An 18,068-nucleotide genomic window follows, 5' to 3' on the forward strand; every position below is an offset into this window, starting at 1 on the left:
TTTGCCCTCATTCATTCCATTCACAGGTCTCTGTTGCCTCTGCCTTCAAAATAAACACTGGAGATATCTACTTTCTTTCATCTTTACTGCAACTCCCAGGGTTTAAGCTAGTGTTATGTATTGCACGTGCTTCTGCAATGATGCAATGACTACAGTCTGGTCTCTATACATTTTTTCTTGCCACTTTATGGCCTGTTCTCCATACAGTAGCACCAGCGAGCTTTTTCAAACATAAACTGGTTGGATCATTTCCAAACATAAAAGCTTCCAGTGGCTTCCTCTCACACTCAGGATAAAACCCAAAGTCCTCTCCCTGACTGGGTACTGGCCTATCCCTGTGACATCATCGTCACTGATTCACCACCGCATGGCCTGGGCGTTCCTTTTGCAGGGCTCTGCCTGACTGGCTTCCTCATACCATTCACGTCTCTGTGCAGATGCAGCCCCTTCTGAGAGTTTTCCCACACTTCCAAATCACTCTCTACTATCCTGACCCTGCTTTAATTTTTTTTATTGCTCTTATCAAAACCTGGTCTGTCTTTGTCTGTCTCCCCAGGATGTAAGCATCCAACAGGGTAAGAATATTGTGTTATTTAACATATCCTACAAGCTCAGGAAATTGAGGTATGAATTAATTCAAACTTGCAGAAATTTTAAGATAAGGACCATGCAAAACTTAGAATTGAGGAAATGTCTCATAAATTCTATTTATTGAATGCCAGTCACTGCAATAGTTACATTTCATATATTTCTTTAATTTGCACATCAGCCCTGCAAAATGGATGTATCCTAGTTAGGTGGCTTTCAGATGCAAGTAACAAAACCCAACTAAAACTAGGTTAAAGAAAAGAATGTTGAATATCAATCATAAGAAAAGGTTTAGAGAGAGAGTTGGTCCAGATTTGAATGATTCTGTAACTTAAAGCCTTTATGGTTTCAATTTGGCTTCTCTAGCATTTCATTAGCTTTCCCCTCATGGTCACAGCATGGCTGTAGCTATTCCAAATGTCACCTCCTCACTCAACAGTCTCCAGAGGCACTTAAATAGGGAGGTTATGCATGCGCTTCTCTTCTAATCAGTGAGGAGAATCTTTTGTAGGGTCTCCTGATACCTCATTGACCAAAATTCTCTTACACATTTATGCCTAAACCAGCCAATATCAAAGTAAATGGGCATACATACCATGCTTTGTCATGCCAGTCAATCAGCTCCATGAGCTAGGCAGGGTCTACCTGAGAGTACAAAGTAGAGTCTTATGAACACTGAAGATGAGAGAAAATGCCAATAAGCTAGACAATTGAAAATGTCTGCCACAGTATGTATTACTCTCCTGTTACAGATAAGGAAATTCAGACTAAAGCATCTTGTCTGGCAGGATCTCCTCCCCGCTTCCCTCTGCCCTGAGGATGGGTTAGACTTAATGACTCACTCTCAAAGAATGGAATAGGGACTGGGAAAAATAGTAACTTTACAACGGAGAAACTGCAATCAGTACCTTAGCCGGTTGTGTCATGTGGCTATTGCACACCAGCTAGTATGGTGTGACAAAAAGGGCACTTCAGCTCTGTGATGTTCTTTCCAAAAATGCATAATACTGATCTAATCGTGAGAAAAACAACAGATAAACCCAAATTGGAGGACACTGTGCAGGATACTCAGCCAGTATTCCTCAAAACCGTCAAGGTCATGAGAAACAAAGACTGGGAAAGTGTCAAAGACCAGAGGATATAAAGGAGAAGTGATCACCAAATGCAATGTGGAATCGTAGATTGGATCCTGGAACAGCAAAAGAACATTAGTGGGGGAAATGGTAAAATCAGAATAAAGTATGGAATTTAGTTAACAGTGCATTAACTAAATGCACCAATGTTAATCTCTTAATTTTGACAAATGTACAGCAGCTATTTAAGATGTTAACATATGAGGAAATTGGAGAAAGGAACTGCTGGTACTATCTTTGCAACATTTCTGTAAATCTAAAACTATTCCTAAGTAAAAACATATTTTAAAAGAAATGTGTGCTAGGTAATTGTTGAAACTGGATGTTAGCTATATGGGTGTGCATGTTACTATTCACTCTGCTTTTATACATGTTTGCAATTTAAAGTGATTTTAATGTTAAAAATACATACATTAATGAAATATATTTTATGAGTTTCTGCCTTCGAGATACTAGCAGTCAAGAGTAACAAAAATTCTTGTGCTGACTACTGAAACAATAATGGATAAGGCAGACTTCATTGACTGTTGTTTGTACCTAAACAAACAAATGATATTTCATGTCACATTCTACACTCTTGCTCCTCAAAATTTGGTCTGAGAACCCACAACATTGCTATCATCTGAAACCTTGTTAGAAATGCAAAGTGTAAGGCTGACCTCTAGACCTACTGAATTGGAATCTTCCTTTTAACAAGGTCCCCAGTGAACAAAATACACATTAAAGTTTAAGAAGCACTGTTGGTAACCATGTGATTTTCTGCATTTCTGAGCAAATCACATCTAGAAAGTAAATTCCAATAAAAATCAGTGAAGATGCTCATATGATGAATTTACCTTTGACTAGAGGACTGTAAATTACTTCCGTTTTCTTATATCCTAGTAAAACACATGACACTTGGTCAGAATAATAATATTTACTTAAAATAACATGTAAATTATACCCTCTTGCTAGGGCCGGTAAGATTGTAGGGAAGAATAAAAGTAGCAAATATTCAGTGCAGCCAACTACTTAATATGGCCTGTACCAAAGAGAAGAGTCTGATGGTTAGAAGGATGGGCAAGAAATATATTAAATTTGTTTGTTTGTTTGTTTGTTTGTTTGTTTGTTTGTTTGAGACGGAGTCTCACTCTGTCGCCCAGACTAGAGTGCAGTGGCGCGATCTCGGCCGACTGCAAACTCTGCCTCCCGGGTTCACGCCATTCTCCTGCCTCAGCCTCTCGAGTAGCTGGGACTACAGGCACCCACCACCACGGCCAGCTAATATTTTTTTGTATTTTTAGTAGAGACAGGGTTTTACCGTGTTAGCCAGGATGGTCTCGATCATCAGACCTCATGATCCGCCTGCCTCGGCCTCCCTAAGTGCTGGGATTACAGGTGTGAGCCACTGTACCCGGCCTAAATATACTAAATTTTAAGGCTGTTCCCTGATGATGTGGACACTGGGACCTCTCTGATCCAGGCACTGATCTTTCTCTTCAAAAATTCCCACCCAAGGAACATGCAGAGAGAAGTGATCTATCTCAGCATTGCTTTCCCTTGCTTTTCATACCATGCCACCTTTGAAAATACGTAAATTTGGGGAGCACCACTTTGGTTAGAGACATCTCTGGCCATTGCTAGCTGGGCAAGTTAATAGTAGACAGAATGAAGAAGAGATCATAGATCTGATCATAAAATAGAGAATTAGCCATGATTGTTCATCTGCCCCAGAGAAGCCCACACTAGAAGCTGAACATCTGCTCTCCTTGAGTTTCTCTTTGGAATGGAGAGCCAAGAACATGAACTGACAATGGAAAGGAAAGAAAGAGGCTGAAAGATTCACTTGTGGAATGGACCCTACAGGAAGCTTTCAAATGAATGCAAAGGATGTGAAAGAGACTTTGAAATTTTAGGGAATGCCTTGTTTCCCATGATGTACCAACTAGGGCTTCGTGGATCCATGTGACCATGCAGATGGGAAAAGGCAAACAACTGAGACAAGCTACACCAAAGACAGTCCAGTGAATTAATGCATAAATGGAAGGTGGAGTAGTGGGAGCAATACATATAGACAATAATTTCAATTTGGAATTATAAGTAAGAGAGGGATATAGAGCAATAGATTGTTAACAGAAACAAGAGAGGGATCTGGTTGTTTTTTTTTTTAAGATAAGGAAAACCTAAATATATTTGGTTTGCCAATCAGAAGGAAATAAATGTGTTGATTAGCCAATGGAGAAGGAAGATAAAAGGTTAGTGGAAGGATTAAGGTTCTTGAAGATAAATGTGGGAGAACAAATAGAGTTGCAAATAAAGCACACAAACGATGGTTTGCCTTGGAAAGGAGTCAGGACACCTCTTCCCTGGGGAAAGAAGGGAAGGAGAGGATGACTGAAGATAGTCTCAGTCAAATAATACATGGGGTCATCTCATAAGAGTGATAGGTACAGAGGTGTGACTAGAGTCATCTCCTAAAGTTTGGAATGCCTATTTTAGAAATGCAGTAAGGGTAAGGCAATGACAAGGTGACGATATAATTTATAGTGTGAGCACACTTTTGAGGATGAAAGGGTTGCTAACAGATGGAATGCCTCACAGCAGGTGTCAACCTAGACTCTTCTGAGCAAATGCAGACATATGGTCACACTAGAAAGGAACCGCCACCCCATGGAAAGAGCAGCTATTTGAGAGCATGAATGTGTAAGGGATCTATTCAGCCACTGTGGCCTCCTCTAGCGATATTGCCAGTACATGGTCAGAACTAAAGAGAATAATAGGTTTCTAGAGTTGAGAGGAAAAGTGAGGCAGGAATAGCAGTCATGAAAATGAAGCCTCCCTGGTGGTCACTGACAACATCTTCAGAGTGGCAGGCAGCAGTCTGCTAGCTGCTCCGGTAGAACTGTGTGCAGTGGTGGAAATGTTTTCTGTCTGCCCTGTCCAAATGGGTAGCCCTTAGCACATGTGGCTGTTGAGCAACTGGATTATTCATTTCAAATAATTGCGGTTAAAATCCAAATAGCCACAAGTACCTACCATATTAGAAAGTGCTGGTTCAGATTGAGCCAAGAGAAGAAGGAAGCCAGCAGGGAGATTAATGAACTATAAGGAAATCCTGCCATTTGCAGCAAAACAACATGGCTGGAAGTGGAGGTCATTATGTTAACTGAATAAGCCAGGCACAGAAATACAAATATAACATCTTCTCACTCATATGTGGGAGCTAAAAGTTTTGATCTCATGGGCATCGAGAATAGAATGATAGAATCCAGAAACTGGGAAAGGTAGTGGGGAGGTGGGGGAAGAAAAGAATTGATTAATGGGTACAAATATATGGTTTGTTAGAAGAAATAAGACCACTAGTTAGAAATAAGAACACTAGTTCGATAGATCAGCAGGGTGACTATAGTTTACAATAACCTATTATACATGTCAAAGCAGCTAGAAGAGAATTATTTGAATGTTTCTAGCATAATGAAAAGACAAGTATTTAAGGTAATTGACATCCCAAGTACACTAATTATCTTTACAAATTATATGAATGTATTAAATTATCACATGTATTCCAAAACTATGCACATCTTTAATGCATCAATTTTTAAAATTATTATTTTACAGTGCAAAATATTCAGAAAGCAAGATGGGAGTTTTTTGGGCAAATTTAAGAGTAAGCATAACTGTATTTAGAACAGTACTAGGTCATGATGAAGTCCCAAGTGTGACAGTGCCTATGAAGAACCAAAGAAAAGAGTTGGTGGGACTGAGGATACTGAGGAACTGAGAAGTCAGAACATGGGCTGTCCGTGTGTGTGGTGTGTGTTTTTTTGTGTGTGTATAATGCACACACATCCATAGGGATGGTGGGAGTTAGCTGGGTGTGGGGTGCATTACATGCTGGTGGCCTCGAGGAAAAGTAAGCAGGTCCTGGAGAACACAAGATAAAAACCATAGGATGCGGAGTAAAGGATGAGAGAATGTCTAAGATTTCACAAGGCAGATAATTTTGTTTGTTTTTTAAGATACTGTTTTCTGGAGGAGTCAGTATGGATCCAGGAGAATATAGATTTCTCCTCTGGCACTTCCTATTAGGGAAGGCAATGGGAAAAATTAGTTTCCTCTTGACAAAGGATAGTAGTAGTGGTTAAACTTTTTTTATGTCTATAATATTCAATGTGGTAGGTTATTCATGAACAATGTTTTCACACTGAATTGAGCAGTAAATTGGCTAAATATCAAATAATTTTATTTTACAGATCTGCTTTAACATTGGAAGTGGACTTCACTTACAGGTGAGGAAACAAAGGGATTATTTCTGCCTTCTGACTCAGGAGGGTTAATTCCATGGCAAACAGGTTGACTGGGCTTTACTAGATTAAAGACACATGTTGTATTAGACCCAGCCATTCCCATTCAAACAAGTGCAGAGGAGCTTATCCAGGGGTATTCAGTGCAGCAGTTTTTGACAATGTAAATATCCACCAATAGGTGAATGTTAAAACCATTTATGGTACATGAAAGAATGTCCATGACGAGGTGCTGAATGAAAATCAGGGGGCAAAATAAGATATATAGTGTAAGTCCATTTTTATAGCAAAAAGACCTTTATGCATCTGTGTATATATGTGCAACTGTATAGTTATGAAAAATCATAAAAGATATTAATCAAGCTGTTAATGAATACTTTGTAAAGTATAAATGAAAAAGTAATTTCAATTTTTTGTCATAGAAAATTTTGTTCAAGTAAAAAAAAAAAAATCAATGACCTAGTGATAACCAGTGTAAATATTTTGAAGTAAAATACCTATTACATAGAGCAACAAAATGAGTAAAATGATAAACCAAACCTAGTATAAGGATTATTTCTGATCTTAAGATCCCAGGTCAGCTGTATTGAAATTTCCCTTGGATAAAATATATATTCACCTGTAAAACCCAACTGGAAATTTATAGAATGGTTTTCTGCCTAAGGTTCTGAAAATGAAATGGGAAATTTAATTCTTTACCCAATCCTGAAAACAATAAATTCATTAACTGGCAGTTTCCCTGGTTTTAGTCAAATTTATATCAATAGATTACTAAGATTTAGCCTTAAAAAACATTTAGTAATTTATTTTTAAACCACAAACCACCACAGAAAAATGAAACTTCATTTTCAGTTAATAAGAAAAAATGTTTTTGACATGATCTGTTATTTTTTACTTTGCCAATTTGTAAGGCTACTAAATGATTCTTTAAACTTTTCAAACTCTCACTCTGGGAAATCATTTCTTATGGTTAAAAACAAAATGCTACTGGCTGGGCACAGTGGCTCACACTTGTAATCCCAGCACTTTGGGAGACTGAGGCGGGCGGATCGCTTGAGGCTTGAGTCTAGGAGTTCAAGGCCCCCTTAGGCAACATGGTGAAACCCCATAGCTACTAAAAATACAAAAATTAGCCAGATGTGGTGGTGCATGCCTGTAATCCCAGCTTCTTAGGAGGCTGAGGCAGGAAGATGGCTTGATCCGGGGAAGTCAAGGCTACAGTGAGCCAAGATCATGCCACTGCACTCCAGCCTGGGTGACAAAGCAAGACCCTGTCTCAAAAGAAAAAATAAACCAGAAAAAACCCTACACTTTACTAGCTTGGAGACAATCTCTTGAGGCCCTATGCAGTTTGCTGGAATATATATATTCCCTTTTAGACAATGAAGCCTCATAGGAAATACAAAGCATACCTTAAAATTTGCACTATTTAAAAGTTTATTATGTTATAGGACAGCATACTAATGTTCTATATTTATGACACATAATAAATTTTGGCAATATTCTATTGTTATAGGTCTTAAGCACAAGAAATGAAAATAAGCTGCTTCCTAAACATCCTCATTTAGTGCGGCAAAAGCGTGCCTGGATCACCGCCCCTGTGGCTCTTCGGGAGGGAGAGGATCTGTCCAAAAAGAATCCAATTGCCAAGGTACCTCCTAAAGAGGAACATGAAATATACGCATATGACTAAAATGTGGTGTGAGAGGACTTTTATGTCTACTTTAAGATTTAAGGAAAATGTATGATGTGCTTACAGAATTTTTAAATATTCAAGATATATCTGAAAATTAGCAGAGCTTACTTTTTAGCATAAAGTATCAACTTTAAGATTCTCTTTCCCATTCCGGAAGATGCAGCATCATTGGCAAAAATATAGATAACTTTGAGTTTTGATTTAACTAAGAGTAAAGGGATTTGGCACTGGTAACACAAAATGTTCAGTGCTCAAAAGAGGATGTCATAAAATGTCATTTTCAAGATGAACTGGTGTCTATTACTAGGTAGGGGGACCATCTTCATCTGCCTGAGACAGTCGTGGTTTATGCCTGCTGTCCTGGCTTAATAATTAATATCTGTGTTTTCACTCTCAAGGGGTCCAATTTTTTTGATAAATTATGTGATAGTGTTGCTACTCTATATTTCAAAGTTGGCATGCACAAACATAAACCCTTCATTTTTTCCCCCCAAAGCTTTTCTTCATAAGTTCTACCCATTTTGGTAATTGATGCTATAATTCTCTCCAGTTTTTCAAGCCAAAAATGTACCACACACTATCAGTTCTATTCCAAAAATATATTCCAAATCTGCTGCTTCTCTTCAACTCCACTGCCATTCCCCTAGTCCAAGTCATGTCATCTCTGGCATGTATTACCAAAGAACTTCAGAAGGAAATTGTCCATAAAAATATTTACCTGTAAATTATAGAGAATCACTTCTTAGGCTTTTGGCTAAGATCAAATCTAGTAAATTACAGAGAGTTCAACCTGAAACATTCCTGTTATTTTTATGTTAGATACATTCTGATCTTGCAGAAGAAAGAGGACTCAAAATTACTTACAAATACACTGGAAAAGGGATTACAGAGCCACCTTTTGGTATATTTGTCTTTAATAAAGACACTGGAGAACTGAATGTTACCAGCATTCTTGATCGAGAAGAAACACCATTTTTTCTGGTAAGAAGAATAATTTTAGATTTATTAGTTTGTAGTTTTTCTGTCATAATAAGTGTCATTTGTTTTATTTTTTCATAGTATGGTAATTTAGTTTTCTTAGCTTAAATCTAATCTTATTTATGTCATAATTTCAGCTAACAGGTTACGCTTTGGATGCAAGAGGAAACAATGTAGAGAAACCCTTAGAGCTACGCATTAAGGTTCTTGATATCAACGACAACGAACCAGTGTTCACACAGGATGTCTTTGTTGGGTCTGTTGAAGAGTTGAGTGCAGCACGTAAGAGTCTTTTTTTTTTTTTTAATAAATAAATACCTAAGATTACTTTATCCCCACTGTAAATAAACACTAAATTTCATATCTTAATGAAAGTTGAGTATTACCTACAGAACAAATGATAAGAAAGCAGTTCATAACTGCTTTCCTTATAGGTTTAAAGGACTTTACATGCCATTGCTTTTACCCTCAGAACAGATAGGGTAGATTAATGTGATGGATAAGGTCTCTGTAGCAACTACTCAACTCTGCTATCTGCAGGAAAGCACCATAGACAATATGTAAACAAATGAGCCTAGCTGTGGTCCAATAAAACTTTATTTACAAAAACAGGTGGCTGGTTAGCTTTGGCCCTACAGCTTTGGCTATAGTTTGCTGACCTGTAAGTTGTATTATTTTTACTGTAAGGTTTATTCACAACATTGTTCAACACAGTGCTCTTCATGAGGACCCGAAGGAGAGATTTCTTTTTGACCATGATATAAGGAATAGTTACGCTTCTCCTGATTTGTTTGTATCTTAATAGATATCAGGATCATGTACCTGCTCATGTTACTTTCTTTGTATTGGCTACTAATACTATTATAAACAAATCTGTCCCCTTATACAGCAATTTTTCAGGACTCTACCCTCAGCCTTGCCTTCATCTTGTTTTTACTATTGTTATATCCCATTCACGCTTATGTCCTCATCCAGTTAAATGTTATATTGTGGTCAACTGTATGTGATTTTGATAAGCACCTGAAATCTTTTTTGGAACAAGCTAAAATTATAAATAAAATAACAGGTAAATATGCTTAAAGTTAAATTTCATCTTAGACATCTTTATTTCTAATGCCAGATACTCTTGTGATGAAAATCAATGCAACAGATGCAGATGAGCCCAATACCCTGAATTCGAAAATTTCCTATAGAATCGTATCTCTGGAGCCTGCTTATCCTCCAGTGTTCTACCTAAATAAAGATACAGGAGAGATTTATACAACCAGTGTTACCTTGGACAGAGAGGTAAGTTAATATGTTATGTTGCTCATCTTTAAACTCTCTATCCTTTCCAGTTTCTCCTCTCTTTTTCTTTTCTAATTTTCTTATTTTGTTCTCTATTCCTTATCATAGGATAACTCTTGGAATTACTCTCTTTTAGGGCTGTGCTGTCCAATATGGGCCATGTGACTATTGAGCACTTAAAATGTGACTGGCCCAAATTGTAATGTGCTGTATGCACGTTGAATGTGTAATATATGCACCAGATTTGAAAAACTTAATATGAAAAATGCAAAATATGACCTTAATGTTTTTTGTGATCATTGCATGTTAAAATAATATTTTAGATATCATAGATTAAATAAAATATACTTGTTTAAAATTGTTATCATGTGTTTCTTTTTAAAATGTGGCTACTAGAAGATTTAAAATTACATAAAAACAGCACCATTCTAGGGCCTCTCCTATCAGGGTTCTGTTTACTAGAGGTTCCTAAAACATTTCTCAGTTTGCAGTTCTCTAATGAAACATTAGGAGGCTCCTCCACGGCTAGTACGTAGGAGGCAGTGAGGAAAGGGATGAAAATAGGAATCCTAGTTAGAGAATAAAAGTATCTGTAAAGGAGAGAATTACTCTAAATCCCAAATTGAAGGAAAATTTGAGTAGGTTTACTAGGAAGGCATTTCTCTCGAACATTTCACTTTATTATTTCTAACTGAAAGGGAAATTTTTAAATAAAAAGGGGAGATAGAAGATTTTTTAAATGCTGTATACATAAAAGGTTTTAACAGCGTACAAGAGTAAAATGTGGTTGATCATAAAGTACACTCTTTGTCATCAGATATAAATCATCATCCAAGTGCACTACGTTCAGTATTTCTTAGAGAAATGATTGGCCGGGCGCGGTGGCTCATGCCTGTAATGCCAGCACTTTGGGAGGCTGAGGTGGGCAGATCACAAGGTCAGGAGATCGAGACCATCCTGGCTAACACAGTGAAACCCCATCTCTACTAAATATACAAAAAATCAGCTGGGCTTGGTGGCGGGCACCTGTAGTCCCAGCTACTCGGGAGGCTGAGGCAGGAGAATGGTGTGAACCCAAGGGGCAGAGCTTGCAGGGAGCTGAGATCGCGCCACTGCACTCCAGCCTGGGCAACAGAGCAAGACTCCATATCCAAAAAAAAGAAAAGAAAAATGATTTAATTCTGCCCAAATTGGAACGATTGTGCCTAACAGGCTTAAGGGAATGTTTATAAAATTAAAGAGTATGATTACACCTAAAATTCTACTCTATACCTTTTCACATAAAACTAGAATGGAAAAGTGTTACTTTGCATTAGTAGTGTGATTTTAAACAAGCTGCTATTTCTAAAGGACGGAAAGTTTAGCCAATAATAATGGCTGTTAACTTACTGGGCATTTACCTTCTGCCAGGTACTGTTCTAAGCCTTTTTATGGATTAACCTATTTAATCCACATGGAAACCCTGTGAGGCAGATTCACTTATTATCCTCATCTTACACATAAAGAACCCGAAGGTCAAAGCGAATAAGTGCATGTCCAACACAGTCAGTAAGTGACGATGCCAGAATTGGAACCCAGGCAGATGGCTCCAGGGTCCTGGTGTCCTGCTGTGCACTGAGTGGTTCTGCCCTATGCAGGACCCCAAGCACTGGCACTACCTGCCCTCCTAAATTCCAGCCACGCTGAACAGAACCATAGTAAGGGGACCTCATGGAAGAGAAGAAGTGACATCTGAGAAGCCGTTCTCTAGGACACATACTGTAAGAATCAAATCTCTGGGGAATTCTGGACAAAGTTCACCCAGTTTTGCCTTCACTAACCAAGTTTATTTAGTACCAGCTTTTCCTCACTGAGAATGAAGTGCAGGACAGAAAGAACCAATTCCTACAGTTCCACCTCACTTTCAGTAGAGAATAAGCTACATTTTCAGTAGTGGCTCCTTTGTGCAGACTATCTCCTGATAATATCACCAATGACTTATTGAAGAATTTGACTATCTACAACTCCCGAGGCTTTTCTGTTCTTCTGCAAAAGCTCTGACTGCAAGTAAATAGTATCTTCACACAAATAATAGCAGATCATAAAACAGATTTGTAAATAAAATATACTGTGGTACGTGATAAACTGGACTAAAACCAGAAAGCCAGATGTAAGAGTGACTCTTTTCACCCAGCTGGACATTTTTCATTGCTCTGCAGGAACACAGCAGCTACACTTTGACAGTAGAAGCAAGAGATGGCAATGGAGAAGTTACAGACAAACCTGTAAAACAAGCTCAAGTTCAGATCCGTATTTTGGATGTCAATGACAATATACCTGTAGTAGAAAATAAAGTGGTAACTATTATTCTTCTAATAACTGTACCTATTTATTTATATTTTAGTCCTAATTAAAAATATATCACTTATATTTGTATTTCATTGAAATAAAAATCATGTGTTCATGTTTTGCAGCTTGAAGGGATGGTTGAAGAAAATCAAGTCAATGTAGAAGTTACGCGCATAAAAGTGTTCGATGCAGATGAAATAGGTTCTGATAATTGGCTGGCAAATTTTACGTTTGCATCAGGAAATGAAGGAGGTTATTTCCACATAGAAACAGATGCTCAAACTAATGAAGGAATTGTGACCCTTATTAAGGTAAGTACTAAGTATTCAAAACTGGCATGGGCCAAGTTGGTGCTGGAAAGGAATCTAATATATTTTGAGCCCTGAACACTTAAAAGTGCTTTACATATTCAATTAACTAGCACTACAGTTGTTTGAGAAAGGAGCCATCCCTATTTGCCCAAGTTCTGTGGTTAGGAAGTGGTCACACTATGGTTCAAATTCATATCAGGGGACTCTAATCCTAGCCAGACAGCATGGTACCACCATCATTACTGCTTAGCTCATTTCCAGGCTTTCTTGCAGCTCATACCTGGCGATCACATTCTCACATCACAATCTCTTGCCTCTACTGAGTATCCCCTCAATTACTACCTCTGATTTTATCTACTTAAGAGTAAAGCCAGCCCCACACTTTGAGAAGCCAAGGCAGGCAGATAGCTTGAGCTCAGGAGTTCGAGACCAGCCTGGACAACATGGCAAATCCCCGCTTCTACGAAAAAAAATACAAAAATTAGCTGGGCATGGCAGCACATGCCTGTAGTCCCAGCTACTAAAGAGGCTTAGGTGAGAGGATAGCTTGAACCCAAGAGGCGGAGGCTGCAGTGAGCCGTGGTCACACTGCTGCACTCCAGCCTGGGCAACAGAGTGAGACCCTGACTCAAAAAAAAAAAAAACCCGAAACAAAACCAGTAAACCCAGGCCTCACTAATAACATCTAAAAATAAAAGCTGTGATAACTTGATAGTTAAGTGTGCCTAAGAATCACCTCATAAAAAACTGCATGCCAAAAATGTAGGTTCCTGGTCTCATCAACAAAAAGTTTCATTGGGCAGGTTTCAGGAACTTGTCTTTTTAGCAAAAATCCACTTGTGATTCTAATATTAGTATGAGGCTCACATTTGGAAATACAGTATACTAAGTTCTTGTGCTTAATTGAGTCAATGAAGGGAAAATTGAACTAAATAGGGATATTAAGCATTTATGTCGAATTACAGGATGGGCCGGGTGTGGTGGCTCAGGCCTGTAATCCCATCCCAGCACTTTGGGAGGCCGAGGAGGGCGGATCACGAGGTCAGGAGTTCGAGACCAGCCTGGCCAACATGGTGAAACCCCATCTCTACTACTAAAAATACAAAAATTAGCCGAGCGTGGTGGTGCATGCCTGTAATTCCAGCTTCTCAGGAGGCTGAGGCAGGAGAATCACTTGAACCTGGGAGGCGGAGGTTGCAGTGAGCCAAGATCGCGCCATTGCCCTCAAGCCTGGGCAATAGAGTGAGATTCCGTCTCAAGAAATATAGGTAAGGAATAATATCAGTGTATTTTAAGTAGCTTATATTAGAATTGCCTTACCAGATTTTAAAATAAAATGCAAAGCTACAGTTCCAAAATACTATTTCATTAAATTACACATAGGCAAAAATTGATTCCAGAAGTTTCGAAATTCTTATGAAAACTTAATATATAACAGGCTGGGTAAAACTCTGACAGTGGAAAGAGGAATAATGGTGATATAAATGTATAACAGAATAGGGAAGAATTAACTTGAGGTTTCATGATAATTGAGCACCACTTATTGACAGCTACTATATGCATTTAAGCTACCTTTTTAAAAGCAGAGTAAAATTGAGTAGCATTACCTCATGTTTAAAGAGAAGAACTCATGATTATTGAAGAAATGGATCATGTCATTCGAGACAAAATCAGTTTATCTGCTTGTGTAGAAATATAATTTTTAAGCCATCAATTTATAGGTATGACCATGCCAGATACCTGAGATAGAAAAGCCAATTATACACACAAGGAGAAACAGTCAGATATTGATGAATGACAGAGGTGCTAGCATAGAATTGTCATGTGCCACATACGAACGTTTCAGTCAGTGACAGACTACATATATGACGATGGCCCCGTTAAATTATCACGGAGCTGAGAAATACAGAGTAAGGATGTAAAGAAAAAAAAATATTTTTGTGTAGCTGCACAGTGTGTTTGTGTCTTAAGCTAAGGCTCATTACAAAAGAGTCAAAAAGTTAAGAAAATATTTAAAAGTTTACAGAGAAGTTATGGTAAGCTAAGCCTAATTTATTATTGGAGAAAGAAAGTTTCATTTTTTTTTTAATTTAGTGTCGCCTAGGTACAGTATTTACAAAGTCTGCAGTAGTGTATGGTAATGTCTTAGGCCTTCATATCCATTCACTCACTCACTCAGAGTAACTTTCAGTCTTGCAAGCACCACTTATGGTGAGTGCTCTCTATACAGCTGTACCATTTTTCAAATCTTTACTATCATATTTTTACTATACCTTTTCTATGTTTAAGCATGTTTAAGTACACAAATACTTACTATTATATTATAATTGCCTACAATATTCAGTACAGTAACATGCTTTACAGGTTTGTAGCATAGAAGCAATAGGCTATACCATATAGTGTAGGTGTATAGTAGGCTTTACCATCTAGGTATGTGTGAGTTCACTCTGTGATGTTTGCACCTCAACAAAATTGCCTAAACTGCATTTCTCATTTCTCAAATCATTAAGCAATGCATGACTGTATTTTTAGTGTACTATGATAGCACAAAAAAGGGATATAGTTATTTCTATCAAGAGGGATGTGGATAAAAAAAACAATAAAATGAGTATTACAATGAAAGCAACCGAGTGAGATAATTACAAAGTCATTGTCTCAATTATGTAATGAATTGCTTCCAAATTAAAAGGGCAGCAATCAGATTCCATCGAAAGGAATTTAGACAAAAAAGATATACAAGTAGCAAATACCCACATGAAAAGGTGCCAACATCATTAGTCATTAGGGAAAATCAAATTAAAACTATAAGAGATACCACTTTATCTTCTAGAATGGCAGAAATGAATATCTTAGTCCGTTTGGGCTGCTACAACAAAATGCCATCATCTGGGTAGCTTATTAACAACAGAAATTTATTTCTCACAGTTCTGGAGGCTGGAAAGCCCAAGATCAAAGCAGATGCAGTATCTGGGCAGGTCCCGCTTTCTGGCTTATACACAGTGCCTTCTTGTTGTATCATCACATAGTGGAACATCCAACAAGCTCCACTAGGCGTCTTTTAAAAGAGCGTTGATCCCGGGATCTCCTAAAAGCCCCACTCTTAATATCATCACTTTGAGAGTCAGGATTTCAGCACATGAGTTTTAAGGCAACACAAACATTCAGACAATAGCAATCAAAAAGATTGACAGCACCAATTATTGGCAAAAATATAGAGAAACTGGATTGCTGGTGGAATTGTAACATGATACAGGCAGTTTGACAGTTTCTTTTAAAAGTTACACAAGAGTAGTTATATGACCCAATGATTTGATTCTTAGGTTTCCACCCAAGAAAAATAAAAACAGGTCTATACAAAGACATGTATGCAAATGTTCATAGCAGCATTATTCATAATAATAAAAAAAATTAATAGCAGTCCAAATGTCCATCAGCTGGTGAGTAGATAAACAGAATGTGGTGTATTCATATAATGGAATACTAATGAGCAATAAAAAGGAATGAAGTACTGATACAAGCTACAACACGGATGAACCTCAAAAACATTATGCTATGGGCTGGGCGCGGTGGCTCCCGCCTGTAATCCCAGCACTTTGGGAGGCCAAGGTTGGGGGATCACCTGAGCTCAGGAGTTTGAGACCAGCCTGGGCAACATGGTGAAACCCTGTCTCTACTAAAACAAAAAATTAGCCAGGTTTGGTAGTGCATGCCTATAATTCCAGCTGCTTGGGAGGCTGAAACAGGAGAACTGCCTGAACCCAGGAGGCAGAGGTTGCTATGAGCCAGCATCACGTCACTTCATCCCAGCCTAAGAGACAGAGCAAGACTCCATCTCAAAAAAAAAAAAAAAAAAATTTGCTGATTATGCTATGTATAAGGAGCCAGACACAAAATACTACATATTACATGATTCCATTTACTTGAAATTTCTAGAAAAGGTGAAACAATGGGGATAGAAAGCAGACTGGGATTGCTTGGAGTGGGGAGTCTGAGTGGGGACTGACTACAAACACATGTAAAGAAACTTTTGGGGGTGATGGAGTGTTCTAAAACTGGACCATAGTGATGACTGCAAATCCAGAACTCATCATGCTGTACACTTAAAATGGGCAAATTTTATTGTATATAAGTTATACCTGAATGAAGCTGTCCAAAAAGGATAAAGGAGATGAACAAATATTTTTAAATATGGAAATAGAGATAGTAAATAGTCACATGAGAAAAATTCACAGCTTTGTTAACAAATTTACAAATAAACTTACAATCTTTAATGTTATTTAAAAAATAGCAAAAATGGAAATGATAAAATAAGTTTACAGAGTTGTAAAAAATAGAGGTCTATTCCCTCACACAGTGCTCTTGATACTGAAAATTTTCCATTTGCTTTGGAGCATTATGGCTATTTATGACTAACACTGTGAAACACTTATGGCCCCAATACCTAGCTTTTATTTATTTATTTATTTTTTCATGGTCTTGGCCTTTGGATACTAATGACATCTGGTTGGAAGATTTTATTTCTCATCCGGCATATATCATGCCATCAAACAAGCATGTCAAGTGCAAGAGTGACTTAAATAAACTAACAAGCTTTCACAAAGATATTACAATCACAAAGGATGTATTTTCTCTAGTCTTTTTCTCCTGTGTCCTTGTCTCAACATCATAGTGATCCATATTTTTAAAGGGTGCAGAAGTTGTGATCCATCCAGAGCCCAATAGAGAGGAAAACTGACTGACTTATTTTGGTGAAAATAAGTAGTGGTAGCTCCAAAGGAAGGAAATTCACAATGAATTCTCCAAAAAACAAGTGAAAAGCTTTGCTGTAATTCATGTAAACATGCCTAATATATTTAATTTTATACTGAAGAAACAAGCAAAAATGTTTAGTGCATCTAAATGGTCAGAGATACTGGAAATAAAAAGCAACAGGACCTAAGTAAACTTTAGGTAGTTCTTTTAGTAATAGGATATAGGTCAACAGAGGAAAAATAATGTGTATAAAAATACTGAGAGCAGTATTAATTATATTTAGAAATTGTGATAGCCCAAATGCCTAATTATAGAATGACTGTCTATATCTAAGTAGTGGAATACTATGGAAATGTTTATAAAAAGAAACATTGAAAAGTTGGAACATAAAATATGTATACAGTAATGAACTGATTATTTCAAATGGAAATTGTGCTATTACAAAGAACTATTTGAAGAAAGCTTAATCTTTTATGGAATTAACAGCAAACCAGATATTAATAGGTATTATACTAAAAAAGAGGAGAGTGGGGTTCTTTGTTTAAACAGATTTGAAAATCTCTAGGTTTCTTCTTTACTCCAGGAATTCAAGTATTTTAATATGCTAATGTGTAACATATAGCTATATTAGAGGGACAGAGCTCACAGAGCTACCACTACTTATTTTCACTAAAATAAACCCATAGAACACATTTTAAGGAATACTGATTTA

The 18,068-nt window shown here is 37.5% G+C and overlaps 1 protein-coding gene across 1 annotated transcript in view; it reads left to right on the top strand.

The window, feature by feature from the left end:
- DSG2 (desmoglein 2) overlaps positions 1-18,068 on the top strand; it is a 50,693-nt gene that overhangs the window by 14,118 nt on the left and 18,507 nt on the right. Inside the window, exons 2-8 of the mRNA XM_008955818.6 lie at positions 5,954-5,989; positions 7,521-7,655; positions 8,520-8,681; positions 8,816-8,960; positions 9,799-9,965; positions 12,164-12,301; positions 12,419-12,604. Coding sequence (XP_008954066.3) covers positions 5,954-5,989; positions 7,521-7,655; positions 8,520-8,681; positions 8,816-8,960; positions 9,799-9,965; positions 12,164-12,301; positions 12,419-12,604 — 969 coding nt within the window. The remainder of the gene's footprint in view (positions 1-5,953; positions 5,990-7,520; positions 7,656-8,519; positions 8,682-8,815; positions 8,961-9,798; positions 9,966-12,163; positions 12,302-12,418; positions 12,605-18,068) is intronic.

Source organism: Pan paniscus, chromosome 17 (assembly GCF_029289425.2).
Source record: "Pan paniscus chromosome 17, NHGRI_mPanPan1-v2.0_pri, whole genome shotgun sequence".
NCBI lineage: Eukaryota > Metazoa > Chordata > Mammalia > Primates > Hominidae > Pan > Pan paniscus.